Source organism: Saccostrea cucullata, unplaced genomic scaffold (assembly GCF_032062105.1).
Source record: "Saccostrea cucullata isolate Sc308-1 unplaced genomic scaffold, CSIRO_AGI_Scuc_v1 ctg999, whole genome shotgun sequence".
In the NCBI taxonomy this organism is placed as follows: domain Eukaryota; kingdom Metazoa; phylum Mollusca; class Bivalvia; order Ostreida; family Ostreidae; genus Saccostrea; species Saccostrea cuccullata.
Genome location: NW_026933174.1, coordinates 217665 through 238469, shown reverse-complemented (window position 1 = coordinate 238469; position 20805 = coordinate 217665). Strand labels below are relative to the sequence as shown.

The 20805-nt window shown below is 31.5% G+C and overlaps 2 protein-coding genes across 3 annotated transcripts in view; both read right to left on the bottom strand.

Annotated features, from left to right (window-relative positions):
• The window catches only part of LOC134237464 (uncharacterized), a 48951-nt gene that overhangs the window by 7816 nt on the left and 20330 nt on the right, over positions 1-20805 (bottom strand). Inside the window, exon 1 of one of the 2 annotated variants that reach the window (XM_062719550.1) lies at positions 1905-2127. The exons of the other annotated variant lie outside the window; for it this stretch is intronic. Coding sequence (XP_062575534.1) covers positions 1905-1956 — 52 coding nt within the window. The 5' untranslated portion in view covers positions 1957-2127. Of the gene's footprint in view, positions 1-1904; positions 2128-20805 lie in introns of those variants that run through there. 2 annotated transcript variants of the gene reach the window in all.
• LOC134237465 (uncharacterized) lies at positions 4444-17272 on the bottom strand. Its single transcript, XM_062719552.1, has 10 exons — positions 17171-17272; positions 14240-14450; positions 13575-13648; positions 11216-11326; positions 7703-7912; positions 6636-6751; positions 6339-6453; positions 5838-6063; positions 4880-4944; positions 4444-4676 (listed from the first exon to the last, which is right to left on the bottom strand). The coding sequence occupies exons 1-10, from the start codon at positions 17220-17222 to the stop codon at positions 4528-4530; spliced, it is 1329 nt and encodes a 442-aa protein (XP_062575536.1). The 5' UTR covers positions 17223-17272; the 3' UTR covers positions 4444-4527.

Sequence of the window (20805 nt, the reverse complement as noted above, 5' to 3'; positions counted from 1 at the left end):
TATAATTTTGTAAAATGATATATAAAATTTATGTTCATTATGATATAAATTTTTAAATTGATTAAAAGAAAATTAATAGATTAATAGAAAAATACGTATGCGACGAAAAACTGTACTCTAATGTAATGACAGAAGACCCAATTATCCCCCATTTTCGAATTTATAAAATGAAAATTGGTTTCAATTAAGGACATAATACGATTATTGTTAAATGCTATTGATAGTGCATCCCTTGTATTTCAACAAATAAATACCGTGCTGTAAAGTTATCATTCAAACTGCCCTTTAAGGTCAAGATCTAGTAAATGGAAGGTACTTACAGATTTTTCAAAATTAAAAAATTAATTCCTTTAATGATGCTTTATAACATTAGCTTGGTCAAAAAAGGTGTTTCAGAGCATATTTTGTAGAAAAGGAAGATGAAAAACCATATTTTAAACTGTCAGTTTCAATGAAAAATTAAGAAAACCAGCATTGAAAATGGGAGTTTTTACCATATCAGACAAAGAAAATGTATCCAGATTGCCTACAGTTTTTCAGAAAACGGTTATTTGTATGTTCTTAGTCTCTACTTTAAAATAATGTTAAATTTAAGATAGGTATCGGGACTACTTTTTATGTGATTTCAAATTGAATTCCATGAAAATACTTTATTTTCTACATAATTCTATTAGAGCCGTAAAGTACGGGAAAAAGATAGTTGAAAGTGATTATGACGTCATAATGGATTTAGCACTGAAAAGTTATTCTAAAGTCATTTACTAGATCTTGACCTTAATTAAAGTTCAAATCAAAAAATGTGGGTCAATACGCTTCTTTTGGCGCTACAGTACATTTAATATGACGTTTTCGCACTGAAATTTGTGTCTTAATTAAAAATTAAATTTTTGTTTTCACTCCAATATTTTTATCCATTTAGAGCATGAAACAAAATGAACTCTAAGTTTGTTTAAAAAAAGACACTTAAAAATTGTGACTAAGAAAAAGTTTCAAATTGCTTCGCATAATTAACTACCGGTATTTGACTTTCTGCACTAATAAAAAGTTTTTTTCTGGCATTGAAAATTTAATAAGCAAGGAAATTATTTTAAAGTCTTAAACTTTTTCTGATTTTAAGCAAATAGGTCAAATATATCTTGAATATTTAGAAAAGAACATCAAAAGTGGGGGTATATGATGTAAATTTTCAGATATTACTAAAAAAGTGTCAATTTTACGTTAGAATTAGCTCAATTTTTTAATGGGTTTTTCAGAATATATTTACTATATTTGTCACACTTTGTTGATAGAATTCATAAGAAATAATTCAATATATTTTAGAACCAGAATAACACATTTCACTGCAAAAAACAGATTTGTGTGCAACCAGGATGGAAAAATAGGAATCTAAAATTAATAGCACTGTTATAGTTCAAAATGGAAAAACTGATCATTTTCGTCTAAAAAACCTTCCGCTACAAAATATAGTCCCTAGCTTAATTCTACTTGAATAGAATTTAATCGCGGTTTTTTCATTGAATATAGCTAAATTTGCAATGTAGAATTTAGATTAAATGTTAGAACTTAAAAATGATACAGAATTTTATAAATAAAGGACCTGACCAAAATACGCTCAAAATCTCAGGATCGAACGTCCTTAAGACTATTATTTTAAAATCATGTTCTTTTTATAATGTGATCTTTTTTTCGTAACCTCATAATCCCAGAAGTGAAAATACTTAAGGTTATTTACAAAAAATGTCCCTGATCAATAAAAATTACTGTTTAGTACCACCCTTGTCTCAGCACTTATATATAGCAGTGGTAAACATTTCAAGGCACCAATGACTTCTCAAGATTTTTAAAAGACAATGTAAATTGCTCAACATGCAGATGTGTTTGTTTAAAATAAAAATATAACTTACCTGTCACATGTAGAATTGAGAGTAAACATATTACGTATTGCAAGGCAACCATTCCTAAGCTTCTTTTGTGCAAGAGTTCTGTGAAAAAGCAGATGGAATGAAGTTATATGTAGAAAATATCGCTTGCCCAGTCGTTGTACAAAGTTCATGTGATCGTTCCATCGTAGTTTCTGATGATAAAATGAGCTAAAAGTTAATTCATTGTAATAGCCTTCACTTATATCAAAATAACGCCAATTTTATACTGAATGTTACAATAAATCTCTAAATATTTACTAAATGTCAAGAGGTCTTTTAAGGTATCGGTAAAAAGAGCCATAGCGCATTTGATAGTCACTTTCGCCTACTCTAGTAGTGATTTTTTAAATACATTGTTTAACCAAAATTTTGTCATACAATGTTAGTTTATACATGCCTTAAAGCAAATCACACAAAAATAATATTCAAATATTAATAGTTCCTTCATATGATAGATATAAAAATCGTCCAGTTTATATGGAGAATATAGTAAATACTGAGGTACCCCCCTAAACAATGAGAAACTGTAGCTAAAGACCAGCCTTAACCAGAGAAACAACTTTTGAAAAAAATTATTTGGATATGACTGCACTTCATTACATTTAGATAATTTTGGTTAAAGGTGGTCTTCATATTGAAAATGTTGAAAATATGAATTTAATTTTTCTTCTAAAATTATTTCAAGATTCAACAATCTATTTTAATTTTATCCACTAAACTAACATGACTTCGTGGCATAGTGGTATGATTGCTGGACTGAAGACATAATGATCGTGAGTTCGAATCTCACATGCAGTGCGTGTTTCTTTTTAACGATTTTATTATTTTTTTCTCTGTGCATTTTTTCTGTTTTCTTTTATTTTTTTTTTTTATAATACATGTATAAATAATATAAGAGATATATAATACAACATTACATCTTGAAAGTATCTCGGGAAAAACAGTCTTAAACTATTTTAATGACCCCAAGTCATAGCTGCTAGCTTGTTTTATTTTTAAAATTTTCTATCAATTTAGAATAAGAGTACTTAAACAAGTAAAATTATTGTCACGTAACAAACTTGCAACTATGAAAATATAACACTGTTCCACAAATGATTACAAACATGTTTGATTTTGAAAAGGTGCCTGTTTCTATAAATAGAAACAGGTGATTTCCATTTAAATACTTGAGTAGGCCGATTCGTCGGTAAGGCAGCTATGGCTCTTTACGTGAAATCAATAAAGTATATGAATATATCGATCAGTATTTGAACAATATTCAAAAAATACAAATCAGGAACAAGGCAAGTATGGATATTTGAAACATCAGAGGTGATATCAGGTCCCATGAAGGAGTAAGCATCCCTGCTAACTGGCCACAACCGCTTTGTGTTCCTTGTCATGATCGAGAAAAACGGAAACATAATAATGCAGTGTGTAATCAATTGACTGACAATTAGTTTGAAATCTAAAACGATCGACAGCATTTGACAAAATTCTGGGGGGGGGGGGGGCAAGGTCAATTTTTGACTGCATGAAATATATACATATAAAGATACGTTTTCAAGCTCAAAAGTCCATTCAAACAATACAAATCAGGGATCAGGAGGAAATACACACACACAAAAGATCAGAGATGGAATCAGGTGCCATGGAGGGGTGAGCACCTCTTGCCGACCAGTCACATCTGTTCATGTTTCTTAATTATGCCTACTTCATTCAATTTGTGATCAATCTTAAAATAGATATTATAACAGTATGTACAAAACAAATTAACAAATAACAATGAAAATTTTATGTGAATGAGTTTTTTGGGGGACTAAATTTTGCATAAAATTGTTTCAACATTTCGATAAGGTTTTCAAATTTTCAAAATAACTATTCCAATTAGGCCACGGTTTGGCCTTTAACTTATCTATATCAAAATAACGTATGACTCGGCTCAAAAAAGGTGGATTACAATTTTTACCCACCTCTACCCCCTCAGTTTTCCATAGTATTTTCTTATTATTGAAGAAATTACATGTGCTGGTATAAATTTGCATTAGATGTGTGATTTTTTTTTTTGGCTCACCTTCTGTTGCATTCTGAAATTGTAAAAATTTGTTATTTCATTTGGCATTTTGTAATAAATGCTCTATAGACACACATCCTCTTCATTATTTGACTTACTAGTAATTGCTGCAGAACAGAGCTGCAAGATTGTGCTTCAGGTACATTTGAACTACACTGTAATTTATCAGTTTCAGTATTTAATTAAGATAATATTTATTAATAATGAAGATCATAAAACAAAACTAGCATTATTTAATTAGGCTTCATTTCTTTTCTCTTTTCATGTTTAAATTGCTAAAAATAAATGTTTTCTACTTAAGATTTAACAATTTACTCAACTTCTTGTGACAAACTGGATTCGTTTATTTCCTCCCGTATAAGTTGGCTTCTATGAGCAGGGAGTTGGGAGACAGAACGTTAGATTTGTTATATTCCACCCTTTTCGTTGTAAAAACTTTTTCATAAAAAGAAAAAAACAATTCAATGAACATGCTTTAAAACAAATTTATTCCATACTTCGACTGGGCACTGGCCGCATTCAATATAATAGTCCTTTCTTTGGTAAATATCAATTGATATTTACTTTACGACTAAGGATTTCATAACCCTGATTTCCCTCGATATCGACACGATCGAACCAATGACAAGCAATCCTAAACATTCCGGTAATATCTAATCCTCCCTGGGGGATATACATCGGAATTGGCTCTGGTTTACCTAAAATCAGAATTATTATTAATGAAGATTTACATACTTTTACCGTAATGATGATAAAAATGTAGATTATATTTTAAATCTCAACAATGGGCAAAAATACACTTCAACTTGGCAAATTTATAAAGGAACGATAGACATATATGTCATTAAAAGTTATCTCTCTTATCAGAATATCAATATACCTTAAAAAGCGTATTGTTTACCTAGTCTGTATCTAACTGTGTTGTTAGTTTGTGGCAAAATATCCATGCATACAAAGACTTCTTTACTAAAACATAAGATGATACAGTATTTTTAATATGTTCTATTTTAGATGTCACTGGTATTTTTTTCTTTTATATTTATTTGTTGACTTATCAGATGTGTGTGTAACTATTTTTCACTGGTATACTTGGTAATTTCTATCAAATCTAATTTATAGTAATTCAATAGTAAAGTATTATTTCAGATTCCAATTCATTTATATACTTGTACATGCAGTTAAGGAATGAATTCAGTATAATTTGTTTTTAATTTAAAACTGTAAATTTTTAAAGTATTATAGAATAAAACAAACGGTTTTAAACATAAATTATAATATAGTGTATTTATAGTCCCTATAAAATCTATACAAGCACGAACAGTTCATAACACTACATATTAATCGGATTTGAGGCAGTATTCACCGGCAGATCAGTGCGCGTGCAGCAGCATTGTGACGTCACAATCAACACCTCAAACAAATGATTAATTACCGCAGCCCGCTTTGTATAATTAGTAAATTTGTTAGATTTTATCGTGGGATTTTTTTAAAAAAACGTCTTACACATATCGAAACTAGGAAAGGAAAACACCGAGGTTACAAACTGTAATCTGGACTTTTCATTTTCATTGATGAGAGTTCGGAAATGTAAATGGTGTCGTCATGCAGCCTTCAATGTCTTATTTTTTCTATCCGGATTATATAATAAAACAATTATGGACTGTTTTAAAAACAATTATGGACTGTTTTGGCGTTGAAAATAATTTGTTATTCCCCAGAAAAATATCAAATTGACCGAGGCGAAGCGAATATTGATTTTTTTCTGGTAAACAACAAATCATATTCAACACCAAAACAGTCCATATAATTGTGAAGTATATTGTTGTAATATTATTATATTATAAGAATTAAGAATTTACCATTCTCCAGCCATAACTCGTGTCATTAGGTACCTGGTACCTGATTTTTCCTGACATGCGAATATAGAATCCACGAAATCAATTGCATTTGGTTCAGTTTGGAAACGGATATTTGTTTCATTTATGATTACATCAAATCTGAATCCTGACCCCGTGGTTTCCCATTTTCCTGCAATATCGCTTGGCAGGTTACAGCGAGAGACCGTGTTCTCAGCTGAAGGAGCAACTAAAACATAATTTTAGAATATATATATATATATATATATATATATATATATATATATATATATATATATATATATATATATATATATATATATATATATATATATATTATATATATATATATATATATTTCAAATTGAATAAAGGTTAACAAATCATATATTTTTAGTAAGTCTTGTCACTATGTTAACATATTTTGTAAATATCATTGCAAATAAATCGAGGATTATTTATTAGTTTAATAATAACATTATGTTTTATAATAGATTAACTCACTGCTTTTCAGCACTAATTTGACTGGTCCACTGTAAATACTATTCAAAAGTGAACAATCAGCAAAACGGGACATCACCCATCGTTTCTTGTCTCCTCTTTGAGATTTTAATGTCATCTGTAATCAAAATTGTGCATATTATGTTTACAATGTACAACTATGTGTATTATCACAAGAAGTATATTTTGAGGTTTAATTTACATGATTTACTAGGGGTGTGATATGGATCCGCGTCAGCCCCGCAGATCCCTATAAACCCTGTAGGGCTAATATAGGACGTTTGAGATGTCAGACATTACCAAACACTGGAATCTATCTCTGGGGTTCGTCTCTACAGGGTCTGCAATGGCAGCAAACGTGTAAACCACACCATACTGTTCAGCATCCCATGTGCCCAGACACTGGTATCTCAAGTCTATAACATCGCAAACAGTTATTAAACATAAGTCCATTCTTTAATGCCAAATCTCCGTAGAAACGTCTTATTCTGTCAAACATATAGTAGTTGCTATTAACAGATACTTTACTTTCTCTGAGAAAAACATCAAGTGAGTTCAAGGTCAAAAGCTCAAGGTTCTCTATTTGAGGATACTTGCACAACCTCTTGAAGTGGATTTAACTGTTTTTGCCGATATCAGGCTGAAATGATTTTATTTGCGTATGTCACAGATCCATTTGAATATTGTATATTTCATCACGGGGAGAAGTCCTTTTAATTGGCTTTAATTGTAAACAGATTTTATTGATTTTAATAAACAATTAGTAAAACTAAGCATTTATATTTTTTAAAAAGGAAATCGTATCATAATGAGTAAATTGCTTTTGTGTAGGAGTGATTTAAATACACATGTTTTTCTAGTCAAAAGCAGGATACATGATTCTTTTTTTTTCGAATTTAGCTAAATTATGCGTATTAAAGCACAATTTATTTTTTGATACATGCATGCTATTTTTCCTGTAAATATGACTAATATTGTACAAAAGCCAAGATATGTTATAATTTTTTTTACCATCAATATTAATTTGGTTGAAGCAAAATTTCCGTGATTTTATGAAATATTAAAAGATTGTAAATCACAAAAATGTCTCTCAAACTATTTCTTTAAATGCATTATGTTTTGTTTGGCTCTTAATTCGTACATTTAGATACAAAACCTTTTTCCTTATACAACCAAATACATTCAAACCATACCACAGATTATGTATTTGAAATTACCAATGAATTGCAAACACGGACCTCCAAAACCTCAGAGGTGGAATCAAGTTCAACGGAGGAGTATGGAGATATATTGCTATTTCTAATAATAAAATTTTTTTTTGAAAAAAAAGTAACATTAATCTTTTTTGTCTGACTTTGTTTCCTTACTTTTATCTCTTGACGTGAGTACATTTGGACAGCTGGCATACGTCATTGAGAAGACTTCGTTGTCTACGTATCGGGATCCTGGATTTTGACAAGCTTTGATTTGATTGTCAGGGTTGTCACATATGCCTCCGTCTCCTTGTTCAACCTCATAAGAAAACTGGTACAATCCTTTGAACATAGATTCGCAGTTAACTCGTTGTGGAATTTGTCCTGCAATAATCCAATTTACAGTGTAATCTAATGGAAATTTTTTTTAATGCATTTATCATGTTTTCTAAGTTATCATTCATTATTTCTTATACTCTTTTTAAAAATTTATAGTCGAAATAACTTTTTGGATTTGAATAATAGATTTTAAAATCATTTACTTAGTGCAATTAAATTTGACACATCATATATTTGGGAAAAATCTTCTTCTGAGAGAGAGATTTCTTCACGTTTCGCAGCGGATATTTTCCGGATTTTTTAAATGTACACATGGTTCAAACAATCTTCACTAAATGAAATAAATACACTTAATATCATTTGATAAACGAACAGCCTGCATTTAAGGTAATCCGATCCTCAGGTTTATAAAATTAGCTGTTAAGAAATCAAAAATACTCATAAAAGTATCTCTGAATCCACAAAATTATGTAAATTTATCCACAGTATTTCTTAAAAGTTGAAGATTAAAGTTAATCATATTATATAGGGAAAATTGTCAAATATTTTTGCCGAAAAAGCGAATCGGAATATCAGCTATGCATTTTCTAACTGCAAATTGATCAACAAATGTATTTTAGCTTAAAAACGATAGGTATCCAGGCATTAAGAGAAATAGTCTTGATTTTTATACTTATTTGGTATTTTTTTTGTTTTCTTTTTCCGTCATATAATATATAATACTTAGTGTAAAAGTCTTTTGCTATCATTGCAAGATACCACAAATCACTTCTTATTCAATATCATGCTAATAAGCATGGGTATCTAAGTCTGGGTTCAAGAAAATCTTGTTTCTCTAAAACTGTATTAATTTTCTTCCTTTTATAGGGTACAGACCGTATAAAGCGAAGCCCCGTGCCGCAGTAGGTGCTGGCAAGAAAAAGATCCCTCACTGCTCAAAGGCCATGAGTGCCGAGCATAGGACAAAATTTGTAGCCCTCCACCGGCAATTGGTGGCGTCTCCGTATGAGTGAAAAATTCTCGAGAGGGACGTTTAACAATATACAATCAATCAATCATACATTTATAGGGTACAAATTTCAACTTTTATAATACCTTTTCTAAGACTTCCAAAAACCTTGAATCTTAAAAAGATGAATAAAATGAAAATTGTTGCATGAAAAAAATTCATTTTCAAGCTTCATTTTGATGCATTTCAAGTTAAATATTAAATTTTGGAGTTATCTTTCCTGGCTGAGGATTGGATATCCTTAAATGAGAAAAAAGAAAACCGTTTCTATATATTTTCCGTTTTCTCCAACTTTGTGAAATCCAAACATGTTTTTTTTTTATTTTTATTTATAAATTCTCAAATGATAAAATATACTTACGTATGATTACTTTAACGAGGTTGGATCCTGATATTTAAAGTCTTAAACTTATTTTGCCAAGTATATTTTTAGTTTCTACATACATAGCTTACTTAAATTTCAAGTCACAAAATGGGTGTCAATATGCTTCTTTTGGCCACACAGTTCATTTGATATGACCTTTTTTCACTGAAATTACATTTTCCCTTCATTTCTTTTATCCAATTAAAGCATGAAACAAAATGAACTCTAATACGATTTTTAAAAAAAGATACTTTAAAATTGTTACAAAGAAAAAGTTTCAAATTTGTCTGCATAATCAATTATTTGACCTTTCTGCGCTAATAAAATGTGATTTTTTTGGCATTGAAAATTTAATAAGCAAGAAAATTATTTTAAAGTCCTAAACTTTTTCTGCGTTTTAGCAAATAGGTCAAAGTTATCTAAATATTTAGAAAAGAACATCATAAGTGGCTGTATATGCTGTAAATTTTCAGATATTACTAAAAAAAGTGTCAATTTTAAGTGAAAATTTGATCAATTTTTCCCCGGACTTTCAGAATATTTTTACTATATTTGTCACACTTCGTTGAAAGAATTCATAAGAAATAATTTAATAGATATTACAGAGCCAGTATAACACATTTCACTGCAAAAAAAAAAACACAAGAGGCCCATGGGCCACATTGCTCACCTGAGCACTGTGGCTAGGAAAAAGTAGAAATTGGTTTATAACATTCAAAATTTTGGTCGGCCATTTTGCGCCGCCCTACCCCCCGGGGTCATGATTTGAATAAACTTGAATCTACACTATCTGAGAATGCTTCCATGTAAATATGATCAATTATGGCTTTGTTATTCTTGGGAAGAAGATTTTTAAAGAATTTTACTATATATTTCTATGTAAAACTTTGGTCGGCCATTGTGGCCCCGCCCTACCCCCGGGGGTCATGATTTGAACAAACTTGAATATACACTACCTGAGGATGCTTCCATATAAATATGATCAATAATGGCTTTGTTATTCTTGAGTGGAAGATTTTTTAAAGAATTTTACCATATATTTCTATGTAAAACTTTGGTTGGCCATTTTGGCTCCGCCCTACCCCCCGGGGTCATGATTTGAACAAACTTGAATCTACACTTACTTAGGATGCTACCATATAAATATGATCAATTATGGCTTTGTTATTCTTGGGAAGAAGATTTTTAAAGAATTTTCTTATATATTTCTATATAAAACTTTGGTCGGCCATTTTGACTCCGCCCTACCCTGGGGGGTCATAATTTGAACAAACTTGAATCTACACTACCTGAGGATGTTTCCCCATAAGTTTCATCTTTCCTGGCACAGTGGTTCTTGAGAAGAAGATTTTTAAAACAAGCCACCAAATTTTCATTAATTCCCAATTATCTCCCCTTGAATGAGGGCGTGGCCCTTCAATTGAACAAACTTGAATCCCCTTCTCCCAAGGATGCTTTGTGGTTGAAATTGGCCCAGCGGTTCTTGAGAAGAAGTCGAAAATGTGAAAAGTTTACAGACAGTCAGACAGACAGACGGACAGCTAGACAGACCGACGCCGGACAAAATATGATCAGAAAAGCTCACTTGAGCCTTCGGCTCAGGTGAGCTAAAAACAGCTTTTTGTGCAACCAGCGTGGAAAAATAGGAATCTAAAATTTATGGTACCGTGATAGTTATAAAGGGATAACAATGATCATTTTCTTTTTAAGAAAACCTTCCGCCACAAAATATATCTCCTAGCTTAATCCTTCTTGAATGGAATTTAATTGTATTTCTTTATTGAATATAGTTTCATTTGCATTGCAGAATTCAGATCAAATGTTAGAACTTTAATAAAGGACAGGACCAAAATCCGCTCAAAAGCTCAGGATCGAACGTCCTTAAGGAGGTACTGATGTCCTTTTATGATGATCAGTAGATATATTGCTAGACAAAATCGAAACCAAATTTTTAAGGTAAACATTATATACTCACTAAACATAGTGACGGTGTCTACAGTGAGTGGAAGGCCATACAAGGGATTCATAGCTTTACAGGAGATATTCAGAGAAATACCATACCCTACATCAGCAGGTATACAATCACCTGAAAAATATTCATTATAATTAATATATCAGTTATGTTGTTTGATATATCTATGGTAGTTGAGAATAATTTAGTTTCAAAATGGCCGCCGACGATAAATGTTGGGCCAGCCTGTTGTAATAAAAAAAAATACGACTAAATAAGGGCCAACGACAGTATCTGTGTTGCTTTGATTTTACATGCATTGTTTTTTTTTTGTCATATCATGGTTTTTTTGTCATTTCTGAAACATGCTGATTTATTTATTTTGTAGAATTTTTTTTATGTTTGTTTGTTCCCGTTCAAGCACTCATTCATTTATTTGCTGTCAGGAAATTTTAAAATAAAAAATCGACTATTTTCAGAAAAGATCAGTCCCCGTACAGTGAATGTATAGAGTAAGTCTTTTCTGATCAGCAATAAAAAAAAAATTACAAGAGGCCCATGGGCCACATCGCTCACCTGAGAAGCTTTGACCATTCTGTTCTTTACCAGATTTCACCCTTGTTATACATAATGCAAAACCCTACCCCACTGATCATAATTTAGACATTTTGAAATCTAACAGCTTCCCCATGATCCTTCCATGGGCACATGTTAAGAAAATTTTGGCCCAGTGGTTCCTGAATCAAGATTTTCAAAGATTTTTCCTATATATTTCTATGTAAAACTTTTATTCCCAAAATGGCCCCGCCCTTCCTCCGGGGGTCATGATTCCTACAATTTAGAATTTACACTACCCCAGAATGCATCCACATAAGCTTCACTTTTTCTGGCCCAGTGGTTCTTGAGAAGAAAATTTTCAAAGAATTTTCCTATATATTTCTATATAAAACTTTGATTCCCCATTGTGGCCCCGCCCTACCCCCAGGTGTCATTATTTGAACAATTTAGAATATACATTATACCAGGATGCTTCCACATAAGTTTGCTTTTCTGGCCCAGTGGTTCTTGAGAAGAAGATTTTCAAAGATTTTTCCTATATATTTCTATATAAAACTTTGATTCCCCATTATGGCCCCACCCATCCCAATGGTTTCATTTTTAACAATTTTCTACATTATATAAGGATGCTTCCACATAAGTTTCAGTCACTGGCCCAGTGGTTCTTTCAAGAAGATTTTCAAAGATTTTTCCTATATATTTCTATGTAAAACTTTGATTCCCCATTGTGGCCCTGCCCTTCCCCCGGGGGTCATGATTGGGACAATTTAGAATCTACATTATATCAGGATGCTTCCATATAAGTTTCAGCTTTTCTGGCCCAGTTCTTGAGAAGAAGATTTTCAAAGATTTTTCCTATATATTTCTATGTAAAATTTTGATTCCCCATTGTGGCCCCGCCCTTCCCCCGGGGGTCATGATTTAAACAATTTAGAATCTACATTATACCAGGATGCTTCCACATAAGTTTCAGCTTTTCTGGCCCAGTGGTTCTTGAGAAGAAGATTTTCAAAGATTTTTCCTATATATTTCTATATAAAATTTTGATTCCCCATTGTGGCCCCGCCCTTCCCCCTGGGGTCATTATTTGAACAATTTAGAATCAACATTATACCAGGATGCTTCCACATAAGTTTCAGATTTTCTGGCCCAGTGGTTCTTGAGAAGAAGATTTTCAAAGATTTTTTATATATTTTATGTAAAACTTTGCCCCATTGTGGCATGCTTTCCCTTGGGGGTCATGATTTGAACAATTTTTTTTTTGTTTTGTATTATTTTTTTTACACTATACCAGGATGCTTCCATATAAGTTTAGCTTTTCTGGCCCAGTGGTTCTTGAAAAAAGATTTTCAAAGATTTTTCCTATATATTTTATGTAAAACTTTGATTCCCCATTGTGGCCCCGCAATAATGCAAATAGGGTCATGATTTGAACAATTTAGAATCTACATTATACCAGGATGCTTCCATATAAGTTTCAGCTTTACTGGCCCAGTGGTTCTTGAGAAGAGGATTTTTTAAAGACCCCACCCTATTTTTGTCTTTTCTTGATTATCTCCCCTTGCGAGGGGATATGTCCCTTCATTTTAACAATTTAAATTCCCCTTTACCCAAGGATGCTTTGTACCAAGTTTGGTCAATATTGGCCCAGTGGTTCTTGAGAAGAAGTCGAAAATGTGAAAAGTTTACAGACGGACATACAATTTTAAACGGAAGGTTCGGACGACGGACAAAATGTGATAGTTAAGCCTTGTCAGGCTAATTACTGTACATGAATTCTTTTCAATTAATCATCTGATTTATCTGATTTTCCACGAGTATTTACCTTTTCGATATTGCAAAATGTTGCTTGTTCTCCATAAAACATCTACACAAAAGTAACAGCTTCCCGAACCGCCACTGTTAAGAAAATAAAAAAGGGAATCAGCTTTTCTTTAAAGAAAAGTACATACCCTTTCATTTCGTGGCACCCATTTTTTTTTTAAAAGGTTAAACTCAAAATATCAAAGTTTAAAATAAAGAATTTTTTATAACCGTGTCTTGCTTACATTGAACGTATTGCAATACGTTTAACAAATGTTACAATATACATGTGCCTCTATTACGCGTGTTAAGTATTTTGTTTACCAATCTTAAAAAAAGTTTTCAGAAAAAGAAGAAATACAAGGATTGTCTTAGAAATATTAAAAAAACTCTTTACTTTAACAAGGCTACGTACATTTCAATGGTTTCTTTTTAATTTTCTATTTATATAAAGCACAGTTTAAGTTCATGTCACTTGTAAAACTCTTTCAAACATTTTTCAAACTTCTTCTCATGAAATGCAAAAAGAAAATGCAAAACTTTTACTAAAAGGGAAATGAAACAAACAGTGATCAATCTTATAAAAATCCTCAAATAATACAAATATATGAAGAGGGCATTAAAAAAACCTCTGGAATTTCAGTGGTGGGAGCAGGTGCCTGGGAGGGAGAATTAAGCATCCCTTACCTGCTGACCATAAACATCGTGACATTGTTGCCAGCCTGTTGGGGCCCGGGGTTGGGGTGAATGAACAAATTCTCACAATTTAACTCAGTTTCGTCCTCATCGCTGTCCCATTTCTCGGCAGTTATCGTTGTAATGACGTCATTTCCCGATTCCTGACTGTACCAGTCTCCATGGAAATAGTCAGGTATGGCGCATCTACCTGTTACCTTTACTGGTTTCGAAATAAAAATTAATTTATTACAGGAATAGTTATTTTGACATCTGTGATCAGTGATTTAACGCCGTGAATTATTACTTTTTTAAATTTGCCTTCGGCATGCTTTAGCTTGCTTAAATAATCCTTCCATCATTGTTTTTGGGTTTTTTTTAATTATTTTTTTTATTCATTTTGCATCTGAATGCATGAATACTACGCATTACGTTTAAGGACATATAATACCAATAAAAAGTGGAAGTCTGGATTGATATATATTTTATACATTTGATTGTAAGAGAAACAATAATGCAAATAGTAAATAAAAAACTATATTAACAATCTGGAAACTTTCACCGATGTTCAAAATTGTACCTTTCTGCAAGCCTTCTTTTGATAAATGCTTTAAAACCTTTTTATAGTGTGTTTTATAGCTCTAATTTACTATAGTAAATAAACATTCTAACTATTATCAGAAAAATATTAAACCAGTTTTGTATATTTACATATTATTACCAACCTTGACATCACTATTATTAAATTGAATAAATTTTAAACTTAAGGTTCCCGTGTTAGTTAATTGTGGCAATTTGTAATTCACTCAAATTTTATTTTGTTTTAGAAAGGTTCAATATTTGCAAGTTTATGTCGTTAATAGCTTCATTGGAATTTTTTTTCCAACTAAGGCTTTTATAAGGTAAACAGATAAAATGGGTATTACATATTGTGTAAATTAATTTTCAAAAATAATACATATTTGTAGGGTAGTAAAAAAGTTTTCTAAAGAGGAACAGTAGCAAATGATATAATCTAGTTTGAAAGTTTCTCATGTTTTTCGATCAAAATGCCACCAACATAGAATAGATAATTAGAAAAGAAAAATTCTGAAGGGGAATTCTGAAGATTCTTTTGTTAAGAAAAAAAGTTGTATGTTCTGAACACTATGATCTTAGAAATCATACACATATCCATTTTTTTTAATTTAATTGTTATTCCTGACACTTCAGAATTGAAAATTCTCATAATTTTTATTTAAAAAAGCATGGAATTTCCTTACAGTCCCAATTACTAGAAAGCTTTGTCATGTTCACGTTTACAAGAATATAAGGCTTTCCACTGTGGGACGTGGAGACCTGTCCTTTAGTCGGATGAGCTATGCTAAATCCCGTGTTCCAAAAGCTAAAGGGTTCTCTGGTGTGGAAAATTCGAAATGGCCCTGAGTGTCACAGACAGACAAAGTTTGAAGCTCTCCACCGGCAAGTGGTGGCTTCTCATTATGAGTGAAAAATTTTCAAGAGGGGCGTTAAAGAACATACACTCAATCAATTTCCAAAACTGATATAAAAACAAGCAGAGAAAATATTTATCTGCTGTCTAGATCTGCCGAGGAATTAAGATTATACAACTTTACTTAAAATGACATTGAACAAGTGTAAATGTCAGTATGTAATATCATTATGCAATATAATGCATGAAATGTTTGACAATTATGGTATAAATTTTCCAACTGCACGAAGATTGATAGAAAAATATGTGTGTAATTCAACATATGCGACAAAATGCTCTAATTTAATGAATAAAGACCCAATCATCCTTCATTTTTGAATTTATAAAAGGAAAATTTTAGTCAGTTAAGGATAGTATATGAATATTGTTAAATGCTGTAGATAATGCTTCCCATTTTTTACAACAGATAAATATTATGATGTTATGTTATCGTGTAAACTTTCTTTAAATCAAAAAAATTAAGTACCGGTATATCCGATGCTCGGCCAGGACGGAAAACTCTTTGATTTGTAATTTATTAAGAAGTCCCAAAAGATAGCTTGAAATAGAAATCTTTTCGTGCAACAATTTTCATTTTATATTTCTCAATACGATTAAAGCATCTTTGACGTTTTTAGAAACGGCATATTTAGAAAAATCGAAATTTTTTTAATGAAGCCACAGCTACCAATGTTTATTAGCAGGATATCAAATAAAAAAAATTATGTGTTGTGTTTTTGATGAAAAAAAAACCTCTTCATACACTATGCATTAAACAATGATCGAAGTAAATAGGATATACTAAAGTTTTAAATAAGTGTAAAATTCAAGCAGTTTTCTTCAAAAGCCTGGATATCTATGTTTTTTCGCAGAATGTATTTGTTGATCAATTTTCAATTACAAAATAATGCCGTAGAGATGTTTTATTCGCATTTTTTGAAACTTTATTCTATATAATGTGATTAAAGATGGGATTTCAAGAAACACAGAGAATAAATACTAATTAATTTGAGAACTAAGTGACATCTTTTTGAGCATTTTCAATAACTCAATGCCTGATTTTCAAAATCTGAGGATAGGATTAACTTAAACTTGGATAGAAAGCAAATCGCTTTGAAATCTGGATGATTAATAATCTGTCTATTTGTGTTTTGATACAATCATATTAAAATCTCTCTTTTTATAATGTTATTGTTTTCGTAACTTCACAATCCCAGAAGCAAGAAAAAACAACAACTTAAGGTAAGTTACAAAAATAACTTTGAACAATAAAGATAACTTTTTACTAAAACCCCTTCCTCAACACTTATATATTAGTAGTAAACATTTCGAAGCACCAATATCTTCTCAAGACAGATATTTTGAAGACAATGCAAATTGTAAAATATGCAATTCACAGACGTATAGATATTAATGCAGAAGACATTTCTAAGCATGCAGATGTATATGTATAATATAACACTGTAACTTACCGGTCACATGTAGAATTAAGATTAAACGTATTACGAATTGCACCGCAACCATTTTCTTAGATTTTTGTGCAAGAGTTTCGTGAAAAGCGGATTGGAATGAATTTATATGTGGAAAATATGGCTAGCCCACGTGATCGGTCTGTCGTAGTTTCTGATGATTAATTGAGATAAGAGATAATTCATTGTATTAAACTTTACTGATTGTATCAAAATAACACCATTTTCGCAGAAAGTGAGAGTTCTGTGAAAAAGCAAATTGAATGAATTTGGAAAATATTTCTAGCCAGTGGTTTAACATGTGATCGACACGTCGTAGTTTCTGATGAGAAAATGAGCTAATAGATAAATTCTTGTATTACCTTCACTGTTTGAATCAAAATAACATGTTTTACACTGGATGTTACATTCTCTAACAATTTATCAAATGTCAAGAGGGAAATTATAAGGTATTAATCAAAATTTATGTGAACGACATATATGGATACAATTCCGGAGCATATCAAATATGAACATTAAAAACGTTAGAGGTGATACATATATCAGGTGTCATGAAGGAGTGAGCATTCTAGCTATAAGAGCTGTGTGCCCCTTGAATTAATCAGGAAAAATTAAGTGTGTAATGAATGACAATTAGTATGAACTTCAAAACGACAGTCAGCATATAATGAAAATAATGTTTTTTTGTTGATAAGGACATTTTTCGAGCAAACGTAATTGCAAAATGATGAATTCAAATGCGACTGTTGATATTTTGTTTTATCAAAAATGTTTTGGAAATTGCTTAATAAATTCAAATTCGTAGAGCATGCTTTTGCGTATCGAAGCAACTGAGAGACATAAACCCCATATATAGGTGAGAATGATGTATTGCTACATAAAATATTTCCAGTTGTTGATATGAATTTGATTTTTATAATTGCACATGTTACAAAATCTGACATTTTAATGTAATTGTGCAATTCGAACGTTAGCCTTGACACTAACCTTCACTCAATAGTTAACAATATAATAGCCTTGGCATAAAATATTATATAACCAAAAACAATTTCGGTATTATAATAGGTCTTTATGCTGTATTGATTTTTTAAAATCCTATTTATAGCAATTTGCATACTTTTTGTGATTTCAGTTTGTGAACATGGGCTTCGGCATCTTCCCAAGTCAAGAGTTTCTGATCCGCTCCGCTCCACATAAACCCTTGACCGAATAGGCTAAGTTTGACGGGGTTTACTGTCACGCCATCTAGTGAGATTACACATTTTGAACTCTACTGACCTCTGCTATTAGCCAATCAGAGTAAACGAATTTAACAGAGAATTCGAGATAATATTGGTAGTCGGTAATAAATTCAATATCACTCAACTAAAAAGCCAAGACAAACCTTTGACTGTTCTATTAAAGGAAAAAGATGTTATCCTTGAGACGAAAACTGGCGTGGTTTTCTGTTTACGATTTAGTTTCAGTTTAAATAAAACAATGACTTTGATTGGTTCATGCAAACTTACATGAGGCCAATCAGAGAACGCATTTCTAACCCCATCAAACTTAGCCTATTCGGTCAAGGGTTTATGTGGAGCGGAGCGGATCAGAAACTCTTGACTTGGGAAGAAGAGGCTTCGGAAACAAGGTGAAAGTAAGGGGGGGGGGGGTGGCTAAACCAACAAAAAAAAGTAAACTCCAAATTTCACTGCCTATATCATGTATATATTTACAAAAAATGAGGGGCTATGCCCCCCTAGCTCCCCCCGGTTCCGACGCCTATGTTGAACTAGCCATAATACCTATGATAAACCAAATTCGTAATTCGCATTGACTGCAGGAAATATATGCATATAAAGATCCGTATTCAAGCACGAAAGTTCATTCGCACAATATCAGGGATCAGGAGTGGAGGAAATACACATCTACACTAGCTCAGAGTTTGGATAAGGTACCATGGTGGAGTGAACACCCCTTGCCGACCAGTCACTTCTGATCAAGTTTCTTGTGCCTATTTGTCAAAAATCTTTAAAATACATATTGTAACAGGTGAAAACAAAACAAATTAATAAATAACAATGAGAATTTAATGTGAATGAGCGTTTTCCTTGATTAATTTTTTAAAATTCTTTATTAATTTTACACAATCTGTTTCATTGTTCCTCTTTCAAAATTTAATATTTTTACAGATTGTTTTTTTTGAGAGAGAGAAAAACAGAGAGCACGAGTGAGAGAGAGAGTTGGAATGTTAATTCCTTTACATAAATAAGACTGTGTAATTTTATAAAAGTTTATGATACAATTGATTCCACTGATTCCATTTGATGTCAAAAATCTCTCTGTCACCATTTTAATATGCTAAATATGTATGAGTTTCAGAGAAAAGTTTAATATGTGAAGTCAAGTCTTTAATATACTTTCTTTTCTATAAATCTCATTGTATATATATAATCCATACGGCCAGCAAGTTATGCATATCTTTGTTTTTTGCTCGAGATCCCATAATAATACTTTGCTTTGTAAATGAAAGTGCAACCCTATCCTTTGTTCACAGTATCTTTCAAAACTTTTGAGGAAGGTCTTACATTGTCATACTCCCATAAACATGTTTTTTTTCCATATTGCAGAAAGAACATAAGTTATCATCTTTTTCCTAATATACATACTAGATATGAGTTTGTACCTAGTATTTTATTTAAAATTCTATATTAAAACCATTGAAGTTTACTATTTTTTGTAATTTTAAATGGAAGTTTAAAAATCATCTTCCATTCATTTTCCCCTAAATTAAAAATATAGGATATTTGGCGGAAATTGATTCAGAAGTTATTGTTGATTTGATAGTCTTGCTGACTTTTCTAAAGAAAAAGGATATATACAAAGCGTAAAAACATATTTCGTGGTTAGGGGGTGTTAGTAGTCCTTGACTTCTAAATTATCTTTATACCTACGACTCTTCAAACAAACTCAGATCACAGATCTGCGATTTCAACGGGGATGGGGAGTCTGCCTTTTCCTGAGGGGAATACAAGGTCACTTTTATTTTGCAAAGTCCGGCGAAAATCCGCGCATGAATAATAATAAAAAAGAAACGGTAAGAAATAATACACATAAAGAAAATATATTTAAAAAAAACAAACTAAAGGACTGATTGTTGGTTTACGCCTTTTACGTGAATTTTCACTAATATTAGACGTAATAAGCTGAAATGGGAAAATGTCTAATAGTTATTTTATTAAGGGGGGACCTATGTCGTTCTACGTCAAAGCAGCGTTATGTGACGTCACAATAGCGACGTTTGTTTTTACCTGTTGACTTTTGCAACTGTGATATAGGCATAACATTGTTAATAATCAGAACCGTACACAATTTACAAAAAGAAAATTTATTCATCATTAATAACCGTTTTATTTGATTTATGGAGTTTGTTAATATTAGAATGATCTTCCTTCGGTTGATAATTCATAGCAATTTCAGTTGTTAAGAAATACCTCGATGATATGCTGATATATAAGTGCAAATAGATAAGATTAAATTCAGCAAAGAAAGCAGCCTAAATCAGGGAAATATGTTTCATTTTATGTTTACCATTATTTGTATTTTCAGGATAAAACTAAGAAAAAAAAAATTAGAAATGTACTTGTACCTATATTTGC